Source organism: Poecilia formosa, unplaced genomic scaffold (genome assembly GCF_000485575.1).
Source record: "Poecilia formosa unplaced genomic scaffold, Poecilia_formosa-5.1.2 Scaffold417, whole genome shotgun sequence".
NCBI classification, from domain to species: domain Eukaryota; kingdom Metazoa; phylum Chordata; class Actinopteri; order Cyprinodontiformes; family Poeciliidae; genus Poecilia; species Poecilia formosa.
In genome coordinates, this window is record NW_006800356.1 from 353,156 (window position 1) to 371,552 (window position 18,397).

The following is an 18,397-nucleotide window of genomic DNA, read 5'->3' on the forward strand; positions in this document are numbered from 1 at the left end:
ACAAACAGAAATCCACCATATTTTTATTATTCTCATGAGTCAGGCAGCTGTCTGCTTATCCCACCTGCTGCTGCAGGAACACGTAACGCTTTGAGACGCAGGCAAACAGGTGAAAGGTGTTTTAGTCATCCTTTCCAAAAACATCAGGGAGTTGCTGGAGCTGCTGTTCCACTAACACAAAACAGGGATTTCATTCTTACTTTAGCAGCAGAAAGGATGTTGCACAAGCAAAATTTATGTTTATTCTCATTCAACAATTTATTGAATCAGTTGTTTTCCTTTCCAACACATATTTATATTTTACTATTGGATGAATTTGATCAGTCACTCAGGCAATTAAATGTCCTTACTGTATGTAGTCTAAGGTATATACTTGTATATATTATAAAAGTTGATATATGTATATTTTCTTTATTATTTTTTTTTATCAATATAGAGATATAATATGCATATTTTTCTTTTATATGGCTCAAAATAATCCAACATATTTCTAGTTTCCCATATTTTTTTCACTGTTCAGAAAAATTTTCAGGTCTTATTTTTGTATAAAATGTAAAGTTTATATGTTTAAATTTAGCCATAAGTGGAGAGTTTGAATTGTGCCCAGAAATATGCTGAAAGTCACAAATAAATAAAAAGTTTATCTATTTAAAATTACACAACATTTTTGATTTAACAAAGAAAATATACATACAGTTGGTATACATAATGATATTCTAGACAGTTGCATTGGGGAAATACATTCAACAAGTACTACTGATTTCAATATTTAAAGTATTTTAGAAGGAAGGACTTCCTGTTACTCAAGTAGAAATGTTAGTGTTGTACTTTTTAATCAGCTTATCTGTACTTTTATATTTTCTGGATAATTATCAGAAAAGGACTTAACAGAAATAAAAAAAAAGTTATTTCTAATAAAAAAAACACAACAAAACATTAAAATATATCAAGAAAAGTTTAGAATCAAGAGTTTGAGATTTTCTTTTGCAGAAAAAATATCTTTTCCTAAATAATTCTGATAAGTTTCCAACAAAACATTATGTATTTGTTTATGAAAGATGTGAGTTCATGCTCTGAAACAAGGACGGGTCCAAGGCAGGAAAAGAAAACATTATTATATTTTGTGCTGATAAATGAGGAAAAATCAGAGTGAAAAAGCTGCAGATTCTCAAAGACTTGTGCTGCTTGTAGTTTAAATCTGAACCATCTCCTTCAAACTGGTGGAAATTTTGATGTGGGATGAAAACAACAGAAAACAAAGTGACCTTTACAAACAACAGGCACATTTACAGCGTCTTTATTTTATTATGCAGCAGGTGACAACATGTTTAACGGAGGCTCAGCCCCCACAAACGGCAACAGTGATGCAACACACAAGCACAAGCGACATCAAGTGAAGGAACCTGGAGGTTTACAGCAGTGATTTATAAAAATCTGTGCACTGCACAGCATTGGTGATCAGATAAAACAGAGACAATGCTGAAAATAATCCCACCAACATGACAAGCTGCTGCTGCTTTAAAATCTAAAATCCTCTAAAATCTTCCTGTTTGCTGCAAGTCTCTAAATGTACAGACTTTTGTCTAAAAATGGTCATTTCTGTCTCCAGAACGACGACCTGGAACCTAAAGCATTCAGCTGAATACATTCATATTAGTGGGATCTAGAAGAAATATTGGACATTCATGTGTAAATATTTTGTCCTCTGTGGTTTTTTTAACTGAGCATCCTAATATATAGGATAGCGTTTGAAAAGTTGCACAAAAAATATAAAAAGTCAAAAATTAACAACAATTTGAGTACACAGCCTGCTGTAAAATGTTATTTATTCATTTATAAATGTCATAGTTTCAAGCTACATATTTAGTTTAAAAATTTAATATTTAGGTTCAAACTTAATATTTAGTTAGCAAAGGTAAATATTAAGCTTTAAATATTTAGCTAGCTAGCCAAAAAGTTTGCTTGAAACTAAATATTTGCAAAATATATTTAGCTTCAAACTAAATTGCTAGCAAGCTATTAAGTTTGAAGCTGGATTTTTTGTTAAATCTTTAGTTTGAAGCTAGATATTTAACTTGCAAAGTAAATAATTAACTTAAATAGTTTGTTAGCAATTTACCTTAATGCTAAATATTTAGTTAGTGCACCAAATGTTTAGTTTGAAACTAAATATTTAGTTTGAAGCTAAAAATTCCACTTGCTAAGTAAATATTTAGATTCAAGCTAAATATGTACCATGCTAACTGTTCAGTTTGCTAGCCAAATATTTACTCCATCCATCCGTAAATATTTACGGATCCATCCGTCCGTCCGTCCGTCCGTCCGTCCGTCCGTCCGTCCGTCCGTCCGTCCGTCCGTCCATCCATCCATCCATCCATCCATCCATCCATCCATCCATTCATTTGAAACTGTGACACTTATGAATTAATAAATATCCTGGTGAAAATATGATATTGAACAATAAACCACCTTTAATCGGCTAAATAACACAAATTGTTGCTTAAACTTTTCGGTTGTGTAACTTCACAAACGGCAGCTCAGGCTAATCTGGCTCTCAGTTCTGCTCAAAAAGAAGGACAAAGGTTAGATAAAGTTAAAAAAAAAATATGCCTCATCTGTTGTTTGTTCTCAATCGGTTATTAAATTTGTGTTTAGCGCCATCATTTGCATGCTAGGTGTGCAAATCTCAGGCCCCAATTTCCACCATGAAGAAACATCGCAGAAGCACTTAAAAATCCAAACCAAACCTTTCATTTCTTAAGTTTCCTTATTCTTCATCTCTATGAAAGTTTTGAAGGAAAATAAAGAATAACAGCAACAATTTGACTTCATTTGTGTAAAATAAAAACAATTACAGACATTAAATATATTAGTGAGAAGGGATGAGGGTTTTAAACACGTGCTACCATAAAGTAGCAGCCAAAGAATGAGAATTCAACCATTTTAATTTATATTATAAAAATTATGTGAAAAGATTTTTCTCGCTTTTAAAACCTTAAATAAATTTTATTTGTTTTTTCTGCTCACTGGTGAATTTCTGCTGCTCCTGCGTTTTATTCTGTTCCTGGCTTTTACTGCAGAGAAGAAGAAAAGAGTCATAACAAACAAGAAATACTTCAATAAGTGTGTAAAACACATTACAGGGCTTCTGCTCACCATCTGTGCACTCCACTTTGGGTTTCTCCCAGGTCCCGTCAGCTTGGCACCGGACCACAGGTAGATGGCGCTGTCTAAATCCTGGGTTGCACTGATAACGGATGATGGAGTTGACGGGATACTCCGACCTCCGGTTTCCAAACATGCGTGTGTTTTTCACCACAGGCGGAGCTTCGCAAAACACTGCAGGCAACAGACAAACAACCACCTGAGTCACTGATTCCTGTAAAAATTTAAACTTTATTGGTAGGAAAACCAATAAGGAAAATAAAGAATAGGGGCGATAGGGGGTCACAGCCACCAGGGGGCGTCAGAGCTGCATGTTCAGCATCATCTCAGGAGAATTTTAATTTCTTTCTTGTCTTTGTGTGTTTTCTCAAATGTATGACGGTTTGCCAAGACTATTGTAAACAGAAAAACAAAGAGAGAAGTAAATTTCCACCAAAAAGTTTGAAAAGTCAAAAATATTATATCCCACATGATAGAGATGAAAGCAGAGAAGAAATGAATTTCTTCTTCGCCTTAGAAAGGTGCAGTAACTTTGTTGCTTTGTGCTCTTTGCGACCCCTGGTGGCCAGAATCAGGTACTGCTCTGAGCTCTGTGCAGCGGCCCGGATCAGATGCGGTTCGGTGGACTCACATACCTGGTCCCTTCTTGCAGGTGAACGGCAGGTGGTAGTTGCAGGGAACGTCGTTCCACTTTCCGTTCTCATGCCAGATCAAAACCACGCAGTCCTCTGCTGAGTTCAGGTAATTCTCTGGCTGGTTCAGCTTCCAGTTCTCATATTGCTAAAAAATTAAAATAAATAAATACAAAAGGATAGAAATACAAAAAGATATTCGTCTTTGATATTATGAAGCAAGTAATTTAGAATTAACAGAATAAGGGAATGAAACCTGATTTTCCAGTAGTTATGTATTTTATAATCTTTTTATATGTATGTTTTATTTTTATATGTTCAGTTGATTCGTTTGCACTGTTTTTTTTTGTTTGTTTTTTGTTTTGGGGGGAGGGGTGTCTTTGTGTTTTATTTTATATATTTTTTAAACTTATATATTTTAGGTCATTCTATTATGTAGATTTTCTTATTACTTTCCATTTAAGCTTGTATTGTCACTTTGTAGCAATTTGCATGTCGTTTTGATTATTTCATCTCTTAATGAACCTTTAGCAGCCATTCTGAATTTTATTTTTGTTATTTTGTCCCGGTGGTAAAGGAATATTTTGGTTCATCCCCGCCTCTCACCCGAAACGTCCGCTGTAGAGGCACCAGCAACCCTCCGGACCCCACTAAGGGACAAGGGTGTTAGAAAATGGATGGATTTAGGTTCGTTTAGCCAGAGAAATTTTATATAGGTTTTATTTTCATCATGTTTTTCATACGTTTATAAATGTCAGAGTTCCAAACTAAATATTAATTTCACAAGCTAAACATTTTGTCCACAAACAAAGCAAATTAGTTTGCAAATTTAATACTTTGTTAGGAAGCTTAAAAACTAAATATATAGACAACAAAATAAATGTTTAACCTTGAGTTCAATATTTACTTTGTGAACTAAATATTTAGCTTACAAATTTCATATTTTGTTAGGAATCTAAATATTTACTTTCTTCGCACGTTAATAGCTGACATATCTGCCTTTACAGAGCTTGTTCTGCCTTGTGGGTTGGTTATACAATTATTTCCAGTAAATTTTAATTATCTTAATTCTTTATTTCCACATTTATAAAAGTAGTTTGTTCCTAACATGAACTGTCTGAAAATTTAAGCTAAACCCTGTATTCACCAGAGGAGAGCCGTCCGTCCACTGGAAATCGTTCTGCACCGTTTTGTCGTTCAGGCCAATCCACTGGTAGTCCTGCGCATTAGCTGTGAAAAACAAACACACTCAGATCATCTTCATTCCCTCTCAAATCCCCAAACTGATCCAGACGAGTCGCTCACCGCTGACAAACTGCTGCTCCTCTGGCGTGATGATGCTGACCAGGTGAGCGTTCAGGTGCCGGCAGCGTTGCTCCGCCTCCAGCCACTCCGCCCTGTCAGAGACGTGCAGGTAGCAGTTTCCCTGAAACTTCGTCCAGCCGTCTTCACATCGCTGCTCCTCTGCAGCCACGAAACACAGGAAACCATGAAGCAACTCGCAGAACGAAAAGCCTCCATTTGCAACTTTAAGCAACAGTCTTTAAATGTAAGAATCTTTTGCTGGTATCAAATTATTTCACATTTGTGTGAAAATGTGTTCTTGTGTACTAAAATGCAAAAACCCCATCCAAATAATTTACTGTTTTTGTTGATAAAACATTATTTGATCTGCTGCTACATCTGAATTACTTTCTTTCTGTAATTTGATTTTAAAAAAATTAAAAATCAATTAAACTATTTTTGCATTTAATATCTTAAAAGATTAAATGTTTGAACAATATTGGTTTTATTTCCATACTATAAAACATACATTTCCCTGAGAAATTAGTCATTAATTTATACTAGCCCTACAAACCCACAAATCATGACAAGCCTGGAGACAAACGTCCAGCTAACTGAGGAGCTCTGAACAGCCAAACCCTAAACACAAACGTCAAACCTTATTCAACTCAAAGTTTACCAAACAGCCAAGTAAATTTCACAGTTTATCTGCAAAAATTATCTCAGGGGAAAATAAATGTGCTAAATTTGTATTAGCAAACAATTAGCGCCACTATTGCCAGATGACCAGAAGTGTGCCTGGACGCCACATCCTACTACCAGGGAACATAATGAATGCAAAACACTCACCTCTTCACATATGCGTTCACATATGCGTTCAAAGTTTTTGTAATTTTACTGAAAATGAAGTAAAATCACAAAGATAAAGATAAAGTCGACTCCAAACAGCGTTGACTCTACTCTGGGAACCGCACCACGCGGTTTCCCAGGTTTACCCTCCTGTAGTTGTTTTTGACTGGTCCTTGTTAGTGTTTATTAGCTGAAGCTGATCTCATACCGATCTCACAGCGTTCCCCTCCGTAGCTGGGCAGGCATAAGCATTTGAAAGAGTCTGCACTCTCCACACAGGTGGCTCCGTTGGAACAAGGGTTGGGGTGGCACACTTCTGCCTCTGGAAAACACGGTGGGCAGTTGACACTACGGCTTAAGTGGGAGTCGAGGGCGAAGATGCACCAAAAGACTGAGATAATTGGAGATGTGATAAACGACTACCACACCTTCAATAAAGACTGTGAACATTGTAGATGCTGCAACTTCAGATCCAAAGTATTGCAAATTCCAAATATTTTTATCCAAATTAAAGAGGCTGAAATTTGAATATTTATGTTTGAATCCGTTCTTAGTTGCAACAGATTAGTCGTCAAGTCCAGTTGGACGAAGAAGTTCAAGAATGCAAGCATGAATTTAAAGCGGCAGAGCAAAGGCAGTGCAGGCAGGCAGAGCAGACCAAAAAACAACATAGATGTACGTGCCATATTTTACATGGAGGGGGAGCATCACCAGAGCAGAGCTGATGCATGTTTGACAAACACTCTGCATAAAAACGTAAAAACAACACATGAAAACGCAAGTTTGATGCAAATCACACCAGGAAACGACAACAACGATGAGGTTGGTGGGAAGGTGCAGTGACACAGTCCCATACAGTCAGGCATGCACAAACAATACAAAACATGCCAACAACAAAAGTACACATTCATTTATGAATAAAGCCACCAAAACGACAGAAAACTGAGAAGAGGAGAATAAATGGAAAGCTTACCAAAGCAGAAAGCAACTCCTTCCTCTACTGTGCACGAAGCATTGCCACAAGGATTTGGTTCACATGGGTTGGAAGCTTCAAAGATAGAAAAGATCAGTCAAGAATTGTTTTTTGATTAGATGTGTCACCATACGTTAAGGGTGTATTCTCAATCATTTAGGACATAGCGGTCTTAAGAGTTAAAATGAAGGCAACTGAACTTCTCTTGCTATATTGAAGACGCATTGTCATCAAAGGCACTTGAAGACGTTTCGTTACTCATCCAAGGGATCTGAAATTGTGTCATCTCTCATCTCTTGAGAGTTCTTTTTATCTTGAAGACATTTTATCTTCAAAGTAACAAAATAGACCAAGTTGCCTTCATTTAACTCTCAAGACGAGCCAACCATTTTGTCTCTTCCTATTTGGAGGTAGTTTGTTTTAATCAATCTAAACACCTGAGGTGCTAGAACATCCTTAAACTGGTCTCATGTCACCGCACGCCGATAATATAATATGTATGTTTAAGAAAATCATCATTTCTCAAGCTGAACCATCTCTGTGGTGGACACGAAATGATTGTTACCAAGTTCCACCCCAAAAGGTCAGGAACGAACCAATGAAAAAACAATTAGGCAAAATGACAAACATGAAGAGAGAAGCAGAAGAGATGAGGATGACCTACCTCCTAGGACAACTGGTGTTTGCACAAAAGCTGGTTTGACTTCTGCAGAAGGAGCTGCTAATCCTGCAGGGACAACTGCTGGTCCTGGAGAAACATAAACTCTGGAGTTGTGTGTCAGTTCAGTTCCATGAATATCTTCCTCTGTTCTTATGGTGGGTTCTGTTAGTGCTGGGCCAACTGATGGAGCGGGTAGGACCACCACCAGTGGATCAGAAGAATCTCCAGAAGAAGAAACCCCCAACATGAAAGTGTGATCCTCAGATAAGTCCTTGTTTCCGTCACCGGAGTAGAAACCATTGTTGCCACTTGCTTCTCCACTGTACTCCACTGAGTTTTCTCCCGGCTCCAGAGGGACCTTATAATCTCCAGGCATTTCTGTCATTAGACCCTGAGTGAAAAATTTAGCACTGCCCTCTTCCTCACCTTTGGTTGTTGATGTTTCAGATTTAGAGACACCGGATCCAGACACTCCAGCTCTAGTATCAAAACTGCAACTTGAGATTCTAAATCCAGATATCTGCCCCCCACTTTCTGGTCCAGAGCTGTAGAATAAACCCCCAGTAGCCTCCTCGTGTTCTCCAGAAGGTGACCCAATAAGCTTAGTGAAGCCTGAACCCATAAAAGTCACACCAGTAAGAGACTCAGAGTCACTTCCAGAGGTTGACCCACTGAGAATCCCAGATCCAGATAAGCTTCCAGAACCACTGAAATCTAATGAACCTCCATCAAGGTTGTACTTCTTCTTTGCATCAATCAGTTCGTCATTTGCTATCAAGATCGGAGCATCTCCACTTCCAGAAATGTCTCCAGATCGTCCACTTCCAGATGAAGATCCAGATAGAAAACCACTAAAACCTGACAACTCCTGGTCCAAGATAAGACCTGTGCCAGTGAGATGTCCAGCATCCTTTTCAATGGAGTCAAATCCAGATCCAGACCCGGACATATCTCCACTTCCACTGAGTTCCCCAGAATCAGCTGCAGACAAAGGGATTATAAGAATGTCTGTGCTTCCTTTTCCAGCCTCTTGAGGTTCTCCTGACGTTGAGCCCTCTACTGCAATGCAGGGTCCAGAGAAAACAACTCCGAGACCTGACCCAGAACCAGATGCACTGGCCAAACCAGATCCTTCACTGGAAAGCACAGTCTCTGTGTACCCGTCTTGGTCTCCAAAGGTGATTTTGCCTCCAGAACCAGATATATCTCCAGAAGTAACCTGGTCTCCAGAACCAGACTTATATCCAGAAGTAACCTGGTCTCCAGATCCAGACTGATATCCAGAGGTAACCTGGTCTCCAGATCCAGACTGATATCCAGAGGTAACCTGGTCTCCAGATCCAGACTGATATCCAGAGGTAACCTGCTCTCCAGATTCAGACTGATCTCCAGATCCAGACTGATCTCCAGATCCAGACTGATCTCCAGAGGTCACCTGGTCTCCAGAGTTAACTTGTACTCCAGAGTTATCTCCTGCAGGGCCTGAATCAAAGTCTCCTGAACCAGATCCAGAACTTGAAATCTCCACAGGAATGGGAGGAACGATGAAGAAACCATCTAAAACAAGACGTGAGCAAACTTTTTAATATTCATGGGTAAAACTCCCAAAATCCACATCTTATTTGAACTTACCAGGCCTTAATAAGTCAGTATCCGATGTCTGGTTAGGTAGGGCCTTCTGGATGTCGGTGATGTTCAGTTCAGTTTCATTTGATTCAGACAGAAAGCCAACTGCAATGATAAATCAGTAAAAGAAAATAATGAATCTACCACTTTAACAAATATTGAGCCAAAACGTGTCGATGTCTACCTCTTATACAGTATGCATCAAATCTGGCATCAGGTTCAGGGTAGTGTGTTTGGTTTGGAGGAGAGTACAAAGTGTGGACCCCTGATTTCTCTCCACACCCAGGACGGGGGCTGTTGACGGGGTAGCGAACACTGCGGTCCAGTAGCCAGCCTGCTCGGCACTTGTCCAAGCCCAGTTTCCAGGCTGCATAGAGCTCTCCAGTGGAGGCTAGAACCGCACTGTGGTTTTCACAGGCAGAAGCAGCCTCGTCGTAGGTGAAACCCTCAGCAGATCCCACATGAAAAACCTCTCCTGTGCAGTGAAAACCTTTGGTTATACAAACTACTTGGAATTAAAACTTACCAGGTAAGACTGACATTAGTCACCATTGATCCCCTCGGTGTAGCAGTAAACATCGTATCTCTCCTCTGCTGGTCTGAGGCCATATGTCCGAACTCCAGGTTGATCTCCAAGATCTCCAGCACATTTTTCTTGAGGAAACACAATAGAATACCTACACAGAAGCAAATTACATTTTAGAAAATATTTGCTTCTATAGATTCGAAAACCTACTTTTGGGATTTACCTCACAGTCTGGTCCAGAAGCCAACCTGCATCACATTGGTGATATCCATCCTCGTATGCTTGCTGCAGCTGCTGCGGTGTGGCCATGGAGCCTCTGACACCCCGGCAGGCCAACTGAGCCTCAACGAATGTGAGAGCATAACGGCCAGAGGGTGAGCGGTAATGGAAGACCACGCCTACAGTTTAAAGGAAGAAGCTAGTCACCAGTTTCCTCACTACATCTCTAACATATCTCCCGACCTTAGTGATATTTCAAACCATTGGTCTTCTTGACCAAGGGTGAGCAATGCTAACTAAAATGCTACTGGCACAAACTCCAAAGCTTAAATGCTGTACCAACACAGTATTTAGTGGGAGCTGATGTTAAGGCACTAAATTCAATCAGGTTGATATCCATCATGTGACATTGGCACAACATGTAGCTACTACAACACAGAGTATCATCATCAAAAGGTAGTGCTGGGACATCTGTCCTACCACTGCGCTTCAGGAAGTGATTCTTTGGAACAGAAGTTCAGCTTTGTAATTGTTTAGTTTTGCTATCTCTGGATCTGATTTTGCTAAATTGATAACATCAGCAGATTTTACACTCTTGCCTGTAGAACTACAAGCTGTAGTTCAAACTCCTGCTTTGTTTGTTTCTCTTGTTGTGTCCTTGGCAAAGATACTTCTCTGCTGTTGATTGCAAAAGGTCCTGGTGGTGCAGGTGCATGGCACTGTCACTTCTGTCAGATTGCCCAGGGCAGCTGTGGCTACAATGTAGCTCCCCACCATCAGCATGTGAATGGGTGAATGACTGAACGTATGACTGTGGGGTCCTCTCAACTTGATAAAGTGCTAAAGACAATCTACCATTTTCAACCAGTGCTTATAGTTTCTGAAGTTCTTATATATTTGTTTCTTTACACTCTGTCTGACTTATCACTCAGTTTGTTTGTTTTCTTATGCTATTGCACCAGATATTAAACCCTTTAGAAAGAATGTTAATCATTCTTGGACCACTTTAAGGAAATGTAGGAAAGCCTGGGTGCTGGGAAGGAAAGAGCTAGTCTGGATGCAGCTGTTATCCAAGAGTCAACAGTTTGATTGCTGACCTGCTGGAGAGATGACAGAGGTTTTGCTGGGCTCCCTTTGTACAGCCGACTGGCTGGTGACGGCTTCAATAAGGTCAAAGGTGAAATCTGTGAAGTTTGTTGGCTGAGGAAGTGGCAGCTTGCTGGGGTTCTCACTGTTGGTGAAGCTCAGATCAAATGGCTGCTGGGTCTCCACCTCTCCAACTGCTTCGCTCTCTGTGGTCGTCTTGCTAAAGAACACCTCTGGACTCTCCGTCACCGTGGTAACAATCACAGCACCACTCCCCTCATCTGTGCCTGAGCCCTCATCGTCAGGGGAATCTGAAGAAAGCAGGGGGAAACAAAAAGGAACCAAACAGGAACAAATCAGGCAGGATCTCAATAAAAATCCTATTAAACACATTGGCTGAAAGTTACAAAGCATTTAAAAGCAGCCAAACAGCTTCTGCTGCACAGAACAGTAAGTTTTAATATAGTTATCTATCACCCAAATATCTGTCAGCTTCAGTAGAGGCCAAGCTTTACTGGCAATAATCCCAGAGGCATGTTGTTGTTACACTACACCAGATGGATGCCAGAGTTCTGTCTGGGTCCATACCACTCCCAGGGCCTGTCTGCTTTAAAATTAGAGCAGCTGAGCTCATGCAGTTTTGAATTTGTGTCATGGTGTTGGGTTAAAAACACAATCTTCACCACTGCAAACACAGTTCTGATAACTGGTGCTTGTTTTACCCATGTTTGGTAAATCAGCCAGTTTCCACTCCAGGCAGTGACGCATGTGAAGCCAAATAGGTTATTTTAACCTTTGCTTCCTGAATCTATCTCTGTGAGAAGCAGTTGCTATGAAATATTCAGCAACGTAAATCTAGGCTAAGATCTAACCAAATGTGCATAAACAAAATGTGTAACTGTGAAGGGAGTTTGGGAACTAAGTCTTTGTGCATGACTTCATCAGTTTCTCACCAATGTGCAGAAATGAGCTTCTGTACAGCATTGATTTAGTTTAATGAAGTTTGCAGATATTCATTTCTGCAAAGTCTAGTTGATGGTTGATGTCTGGACATTGACTGGACTATTGCAACAACTTAAATGTACTGAAGATTTGAGGCCGTGTTTGGACTCATGCTCCTGTTGAGGCTCCAGTCTGTACCAAGTTTTGGCTGTTAGACCAATGGACTCACATGTAACTCTACAATACTTTGGCATGTAGGCTAGTTCAGCTGCTTCTTTAAGGTCTCTAAGGTTGTTGCTTCAGACCAGCAATGTCTTTAACCTACTGCTTTATAGGCATGCTATTGAACTGTATCTGATTAGCATTGTCTGGATGTGGTTTTCCATCTTGTGAAAACAGGAAGAGCATTCCTTTTTCCCACAAATTTCACAAATTTGGATATGTTTTGTTACAGAAATGACAATGAAAAGCCTGTGTTGTGTTTTTGTGCACATGAAGGTATCCCTATGTAATTAGCATTACTATCTGCTCTTTGCATATGAATTATTATTCCAAAGTAACAATGATTTCAATAGATCCATCTTGTGAGAGTCTTGGTATACCTGTGTAACAGAAGGCATCGTAGCGGGAGTCAGGAAGTGGGTATCCTGTTTGGTTTGTGTGGAGATAAACTGTTCGCACCCCCAGCAGACCCCCTCCACATTGTGGCCGTCGAACATTGATGGGGTAGCGGACACTCCCATCTCTCAGCCAGCCGGCGTTGCAGACGTCCATACCGCCCTGCCATGCAAGGTACAGCTGACCTGTGGTGGCTAGCTGAGTTCCCTGGTAGGAGCACGTCAGCACAGCCTCAGAGAAGGTGAACTTCCCTGCAGAGGTGCTGTGGAAAACCCTGCCTGTTCCAGAAAAGGAAGTTTTGTTTGGGAAGCTGTTGGGAAAAAAAATCCAATAAACTACATGGACCATGACTATGTACCTGGCATCCTATCTGCAAAGCAGTAAACATCATATGTCTCATTGAGATCTCTCACGCCATACGTCCTGACCCCAGGGAGTTCCTCTTTGTCGCCATAGCAGTTCATGCGAGACTCATGGATTGGGTACCTGTAGTTTGACAAAAAAAATGACTTCATTCTTGTTGCTCAACATTTCAAAAGTTTTATCTTCAAATATCATTCCTCTCTTTCAAGAAAAGGTTTATATGTTACTTGCTGTAGATTTTGATAATCAGATAGGCCCAAATTAGTTCACCTTTTTGCAGACGACTCAATCCTGTGTCTATTGAATCTGGCAAATGTGATAAAATACTAACAAAATGTGTCAGAACATCCCAGATTTGGATAAAACAGCAACGGTTGCTTGTTGCTTGACTAACTCACCGCACTGTTTGATCAGACAACCAGCCAGCGTCGCACTGGTGGAAACCATCTTCGAATGCTGCTTGAAGCTGCTCTGGAGAAGCAATGACTGCACTGTTCTGGGCACAAGCTGCCTTCGCTTTCTCAAAGGTCAAAGTGTAGCGACCCATAAAGGGCCGGTAGTGGAACACGATACCTAAAACAGCCAAGGCAGGGTAAATATATATTGTATAGGATCATTCATACAAAGAAACGCTAAATGCATTAGCAGTAAAAACAATGTAAGCTTTTTGTTCTAACTTGAAGGAGTCATCAGTTTCTGCTTATCTCAGGTGTTGTCGGAGAGAAGAGCTGAGGAATATAGAAACTAAAAGTGGCCTCCCTTTGTTTAGTTCTGGCCCTGGGAACATTGAGTAAGCTGTTCTCTGAGAAGCATGTCTGATAAATAAAAAAAAACTCAGGTGTACTCAGTCCAAGACCAACACAAACAGGAGGCCAGTGGAGGGTTTTATGGTTGCTATATACTTATTCTTTAAGGGGAATTATGACTGACTTGATTAAATTTGAGTACCTCGAACAAGGACGTGCACAATGTCATAAGCATCCTCAATGCCATTCTGAACTTCACAGCGATACACTCCTGTGTCACTGGAACATAGCTCCGATATTTTGATGCTGGCGTCTGTTGGAGTCTGGTGGTAGCTCTGCAGCTGAACTCTGTCCAGATAACTTTCACTGATGCGGACCTGTCCCTCCAAAGCCACAAGGATGGTAGTCGCCTTTTCCTTTGTGATGTAGCTCCATTTGATACGGTGGGAAAGGGGGACGACGGGGGGAGAACCAGGATCTTCAACAGAGTGGTCCTACAAATGGACAAATAGGGGTTTACTTGACATGAAACAAGATAATCCAAGATTGGGGTAGAGTGTAGCCCAACATGGCCATTATAGGTTGAAGTTCTGGCCCAATGACCTCTTGGGCTACTTTCCTGGCTGACCACTGTCCAAGAGCCAGTACAACTTTTAAAAAAGAAATACAATCAAACTCTGTACTAATTCTTCATCAAGTGTCTTCTTCTTATCTATGATCAAGTCAAAGCGGCACATTCTCCAAGAAACTGAGTCATCCAATTTCTTCAGTGATAGTCATTCTGAGGACCCCAGTCATCAGTTACCTTTAAACTCTACTGGTCCTCCAGAATGACCAGACAGGATGCACAGTTCCTCTGGCAAGTTCTAGTTCTGAACTATAAACAACCATCCTCCAGTGCAAAGAGAGAAGAGCCGAGCCAAACAAGATGGCTGCAGATTTTAATTCAACATTTGAAAGCACGGCTAACACGCTCTGAACAGCTTCGTTCACTTCCTCCGCTGCCATTGCTCAAATACAGGTATGATTAAAGCAGCGCAGAACATCGACGTCATATTTCAAAACTCAGAAGAGAAATCGCGTATCAAGGCAATAGCCACGCTAACATGCACTGAAGCAGATTAAAATCCAGAAACGAAAAAGATTGAAATGTGACCTGAAAGTAGCATGGCAGTAGCAGAGTTTCTCCCAGCAGAGGGCGCTGTAAGCCCTGCAGAGGAATGCTCACAGTCAGACTATCCTCTGGATCTGTCCCAGAAGCACAAAAAAGACAGAAAATTCACGTGAAATGTCTTAAATGTGAAAATAAATATGAAAATAAAAACACAGAAACACTTACCCATGAAGGATCTCTGCTCATAAAGATAGTCAAATGTTGCAGAGGAGATACTTAAACATAAAGACAGGAGCACGGCCCACTTTAACATATTTTACCTTAAAATGGTGGAAAGAAAAAAATATCTTATTACGTATTACAATAATTAATGTCACTAACAAAAAATAAATATTTTTCTAAATCAGTTTCTTTGAATAAAAAAAACTTATGAAACTTTAACAGAAACTGCAGGTGAGTGTTTGTGTCTGGTGACTTTTTGGTTTAAACATGTTTGTTTTTCTTTCAGTGGGCAGAGACCCCAGAAATTTTACTCAAATAAGAAATACTTCATAATAAAAGTACTCAAACTTAAAAAGTGCAGTGCAGTAAAAATACTCCTAAAAGTAAAAGTTTTTCAAAAAGTTACTCCAGTAATTGTTACTACTACCCAACTCTGGATTTCACTTAGTTTTCTTCTGTGAGATCAACATTTTCCGCCCCTTTACATGAGTTCAGCTGTCCAGATGATTTAAATGTAACTTTTTTTGTATCGGCAGTGACATCGGGGTGAAAACGCCTCCTTTGGACCGGATGTGGCGCCTGGACTCGGTGACAGTTCGTTAGAACCGACTCCACACTGCGCTCATTCAAACCGCCGACGTGAAGAAAGCTTCAACCGTAGTGACGTCACAGACCTCTGCAAACAGCAGCGTGAATTTTCCACATTCCCCCCGGAACGTTTCCGTCACGTCCCAACACTGCCCACATTCAGGCGGCAGGACAGGGAAAGCGTGACACACGCAGGACGTTGATCCTCTTTAAGTGACACCTTTTCCCTCTGGAGAGCAGGGTTTGGGATGAGGCGTTTCATTTATGTCACATTTATGCTCCAGCGCTTTCCAGCGCACAAACGTAAACAGTGTTAAATCTGTTTAAATGCTGGAACCATAGACAAAAAAAAAAAAAATACTAAAAATGACTAAAACCTGCCACTTTTTCTACTATTCACCATTTTGTGACTCATTTTTATGAGTCAAACATAAAAAAATATATACATGTGTGAGAATACAAAAAATAAATGTTGGTTGTAAAAGTTCTAAAATTAAAATTGTAAATAAATTGTATGGGTTGTTATGGTCAATGCTAATAGAAAAAAAAACGAGAATTTTTTTCAGAAATTTTGAGACTAAGCTCAGAAATTTTCTAAAAAAAGGTGGAAATTTCTGATTTTGAAAAAATCTAACATTTTTGACTTTTGAGACTCAGAATATTTCCAAAAGCTAAAGTAAAAATGTCCAAATATTGTATATTAAACGTTTTAGTTTAACCTAAAAATTTCTAAGCTTTTTGGAAGAAATTAGTTTTTTAAATCTGTTTAATGACCCCATTATATAATTTACAATTTTATTTTTAAAAGGTTTATTTCTGCAACCTTTACAATAAATATTTCTCTCTTTTTTTATTTCTCATACAGATAAACTAATAACTTGTTCTTTTATATGTAAGATTTGTGAAGAATTTATAATAGTGTATTAAGTCCATTGATAGAAAAAAATTACAAACTTTTTTTTTTTTTTTTTGCCAAAACATTTTACATTTTGGCAAAATTTTTAGACTAATCTCAAACATTCTCTGGAAAAATCAAGGACATTTTGAGTTTCAAAAGTAAAAAAATGCTAGAAAAAAACTAGAAAAAAACTAGGAAATGTTTTCATTCATCTCAGAAATCTTCTAGAAAAAACAAGTAAATTTACTACTTTGAAAAGTTGAAGATTTTTGACTTTTTAAACTCAGAAAATTTCCAAAAGTGAAAATAGAAGTTTCCAAGTTTTTTTTGTAGAACATTTCTATAGATTAATATAAAAAATTTCTGAGTTTTTGGCAGAAATTTATTCTTCTTTTTAATGATTTTTAAGCCTCTGTCATACAAATCTGCTCGTTATTTACTATTTTAATTTTAAAAAATTTCTGCAACATTTACTTCTTTTTATTCTCACACATAAAAATAAATGATCTTTTTTCTTTTCCATGTTAAAGATGAGGAAGTGGAGAGTTGAAGTCATTTTTATAGTTCCAGTCCCACAGGAAGTGACACTGGGACGGTTTTCCTTCAAGGCTTTATTTGTTTAAAATGATCTAATCACAAAGTTTCCAAGCTTTTAAATGATCTCTAGGGGCTTTTTTTCTGCTCTTCTGGCAGATCACAATAAAACAACTGAAATTTATTTATTTATTTATTTATTTATTTATTTATTTATTTATTTATTTATTTATTTATCATTTATTTATGGGGATTTGGGGATGTTTTTATTTTTTTCTTTTACATTACTGCCTCTATTGCAGCTCCTGACTTAAAACAGAAGGAAATAGAATCAATGCCATACAAAATGAGACCAAGATAATTGATTTTTATACTTCTTTCCTGCCATCATGTAACATTTATCGTGTGCAAATTGAGGTGCATTTTGGTAAACTTGTTTTATTTTATTCATTCTGACTTTTTTATGTTTTAGCTAAACCACACAGATATATTTTACTTTGGAGTTGGAAAAAGATTTAGAGTTATTCATTTTGGTCTAATTTTGCTCTAATGATCATGTTTTTATGTCTAGTTTGTCTGCAGTAACAAAAGAAAGAGGATCAGGCATCAAATCCTTCCTGGTTCTGAAATGATCTGGGTCTGAATGCTGCAGCATCCACCAGGTCTGCAGCTTTTAGCGCTTTGAGGATCACATGTTGGGTTAAAAGTCTTATTTTCTGCCAAACTGAATGGATTTTCTGTATTTTGACAATAAAGTTTGAAATGTCTTGAATTTGTGAAACCTGGCAGAAAGCTCAAAGATACATGAAATATGTATTTTATCTTAATTAGTCAGACATATTTTGGTCTAACAGTGGTTTGTGCCTAAATGATTTTTATGTCAAAAGTTAGACACTGAAAAAGTTGGAACTGAACAGAAAATGGGTGGAAAAAAACCCTACAAAAATTCACAGAAAGACTTTTGACCAGAAGCACAAAATGTTAAAAAATAATGATAATTATATTAAAGTGGATTATAACCAAACTAGTTTTTTATTTGCAAATATGATGTTATTACTGTTACCTTTTTCATGTCTGCGCAGCAGTTTGGTGCAACTCTTGCTTCAAGTCTGCATATTTCATCCCAGTGAAAAAAGTTTTGTCTTACCTGTTCAGAGATTTCCTGAAGTGGAATGTTTTGATGTTTTGTCTCTGCTGTGTTTTTGCTCGGCCGGTCCGTTGGTTGTTGGTTCTGAGTTTAAACAAGAGAACCGGCAGCAGCAGCAGCAGCAGCAGCAGCTCTGGATGCTTGGCTGAACACAGAGGAAAAAGTCCTGGACCGGGTCCGGCTCCCAAACCTCAGAGAGGAGAA

General features: G+C 38.9%; 1 protein-coding gene across 2 annotated transcripts; it reads right to left on the reverse strand.

The window, feature by feature from the left end:
• Positions 1 to 2,621: 2,621 nt before the first annotated feature.
• On the reverse strand, positions 2,622 to 18,374 carry LOC103155224 (aggrecan core protein-like). Of its 2 annotated transcripts, XM_016663365.1 has the most exons (20): positions 18,194 to 18,374; positions 15,030 to 15,124; positions 14,847 to 14,938; positions 13,893 to 14,184; positions 13,343 to 13,517; positions 12,940 to 13,067; positions 12,566 to 12,859; positions 11,033 to 11,332; positions 9,940 to 10,114; positions 9,740 to 9,867; positions 9,375 to 9,665; positions 9,197 to 9,295; positions 7,568 to 9,121; positions 6,904 to 6,978; positions 6,139 to 6,252; positions 5,103 to 5,261; positions 4,945 to 5,027; positions 3,801 to 3,945; positions 3,157 to 3,339; positions 2,622 to 3,074 (listed from the first exon to the last, which is right to left on the reverse strand). In XM_016663365.1, exons 2-20 carry the CDS (start codon positions 15,115 to 15,117, stop codon positions 3,007 to 3,009), a joined length of 4,443 nt encoding a protein of 1,480 aa, XP_016518851.1. In that variant the 5' UTR covers positions 15,118 to 15,124; positions 18,194 to 18,374; the 3' UTR covers positions 2,622 to 3,006. The 2 variants fall into 2 exon arrangements, with proteins under 2 accessions (XP_016518851.1, XP_007576901.1); XM_007576839.2 differs by lacking the exon at positions 6,139 to 6,252.
• Positions 18,375 to 18,397: the final 23 nt, after the last annotated feature.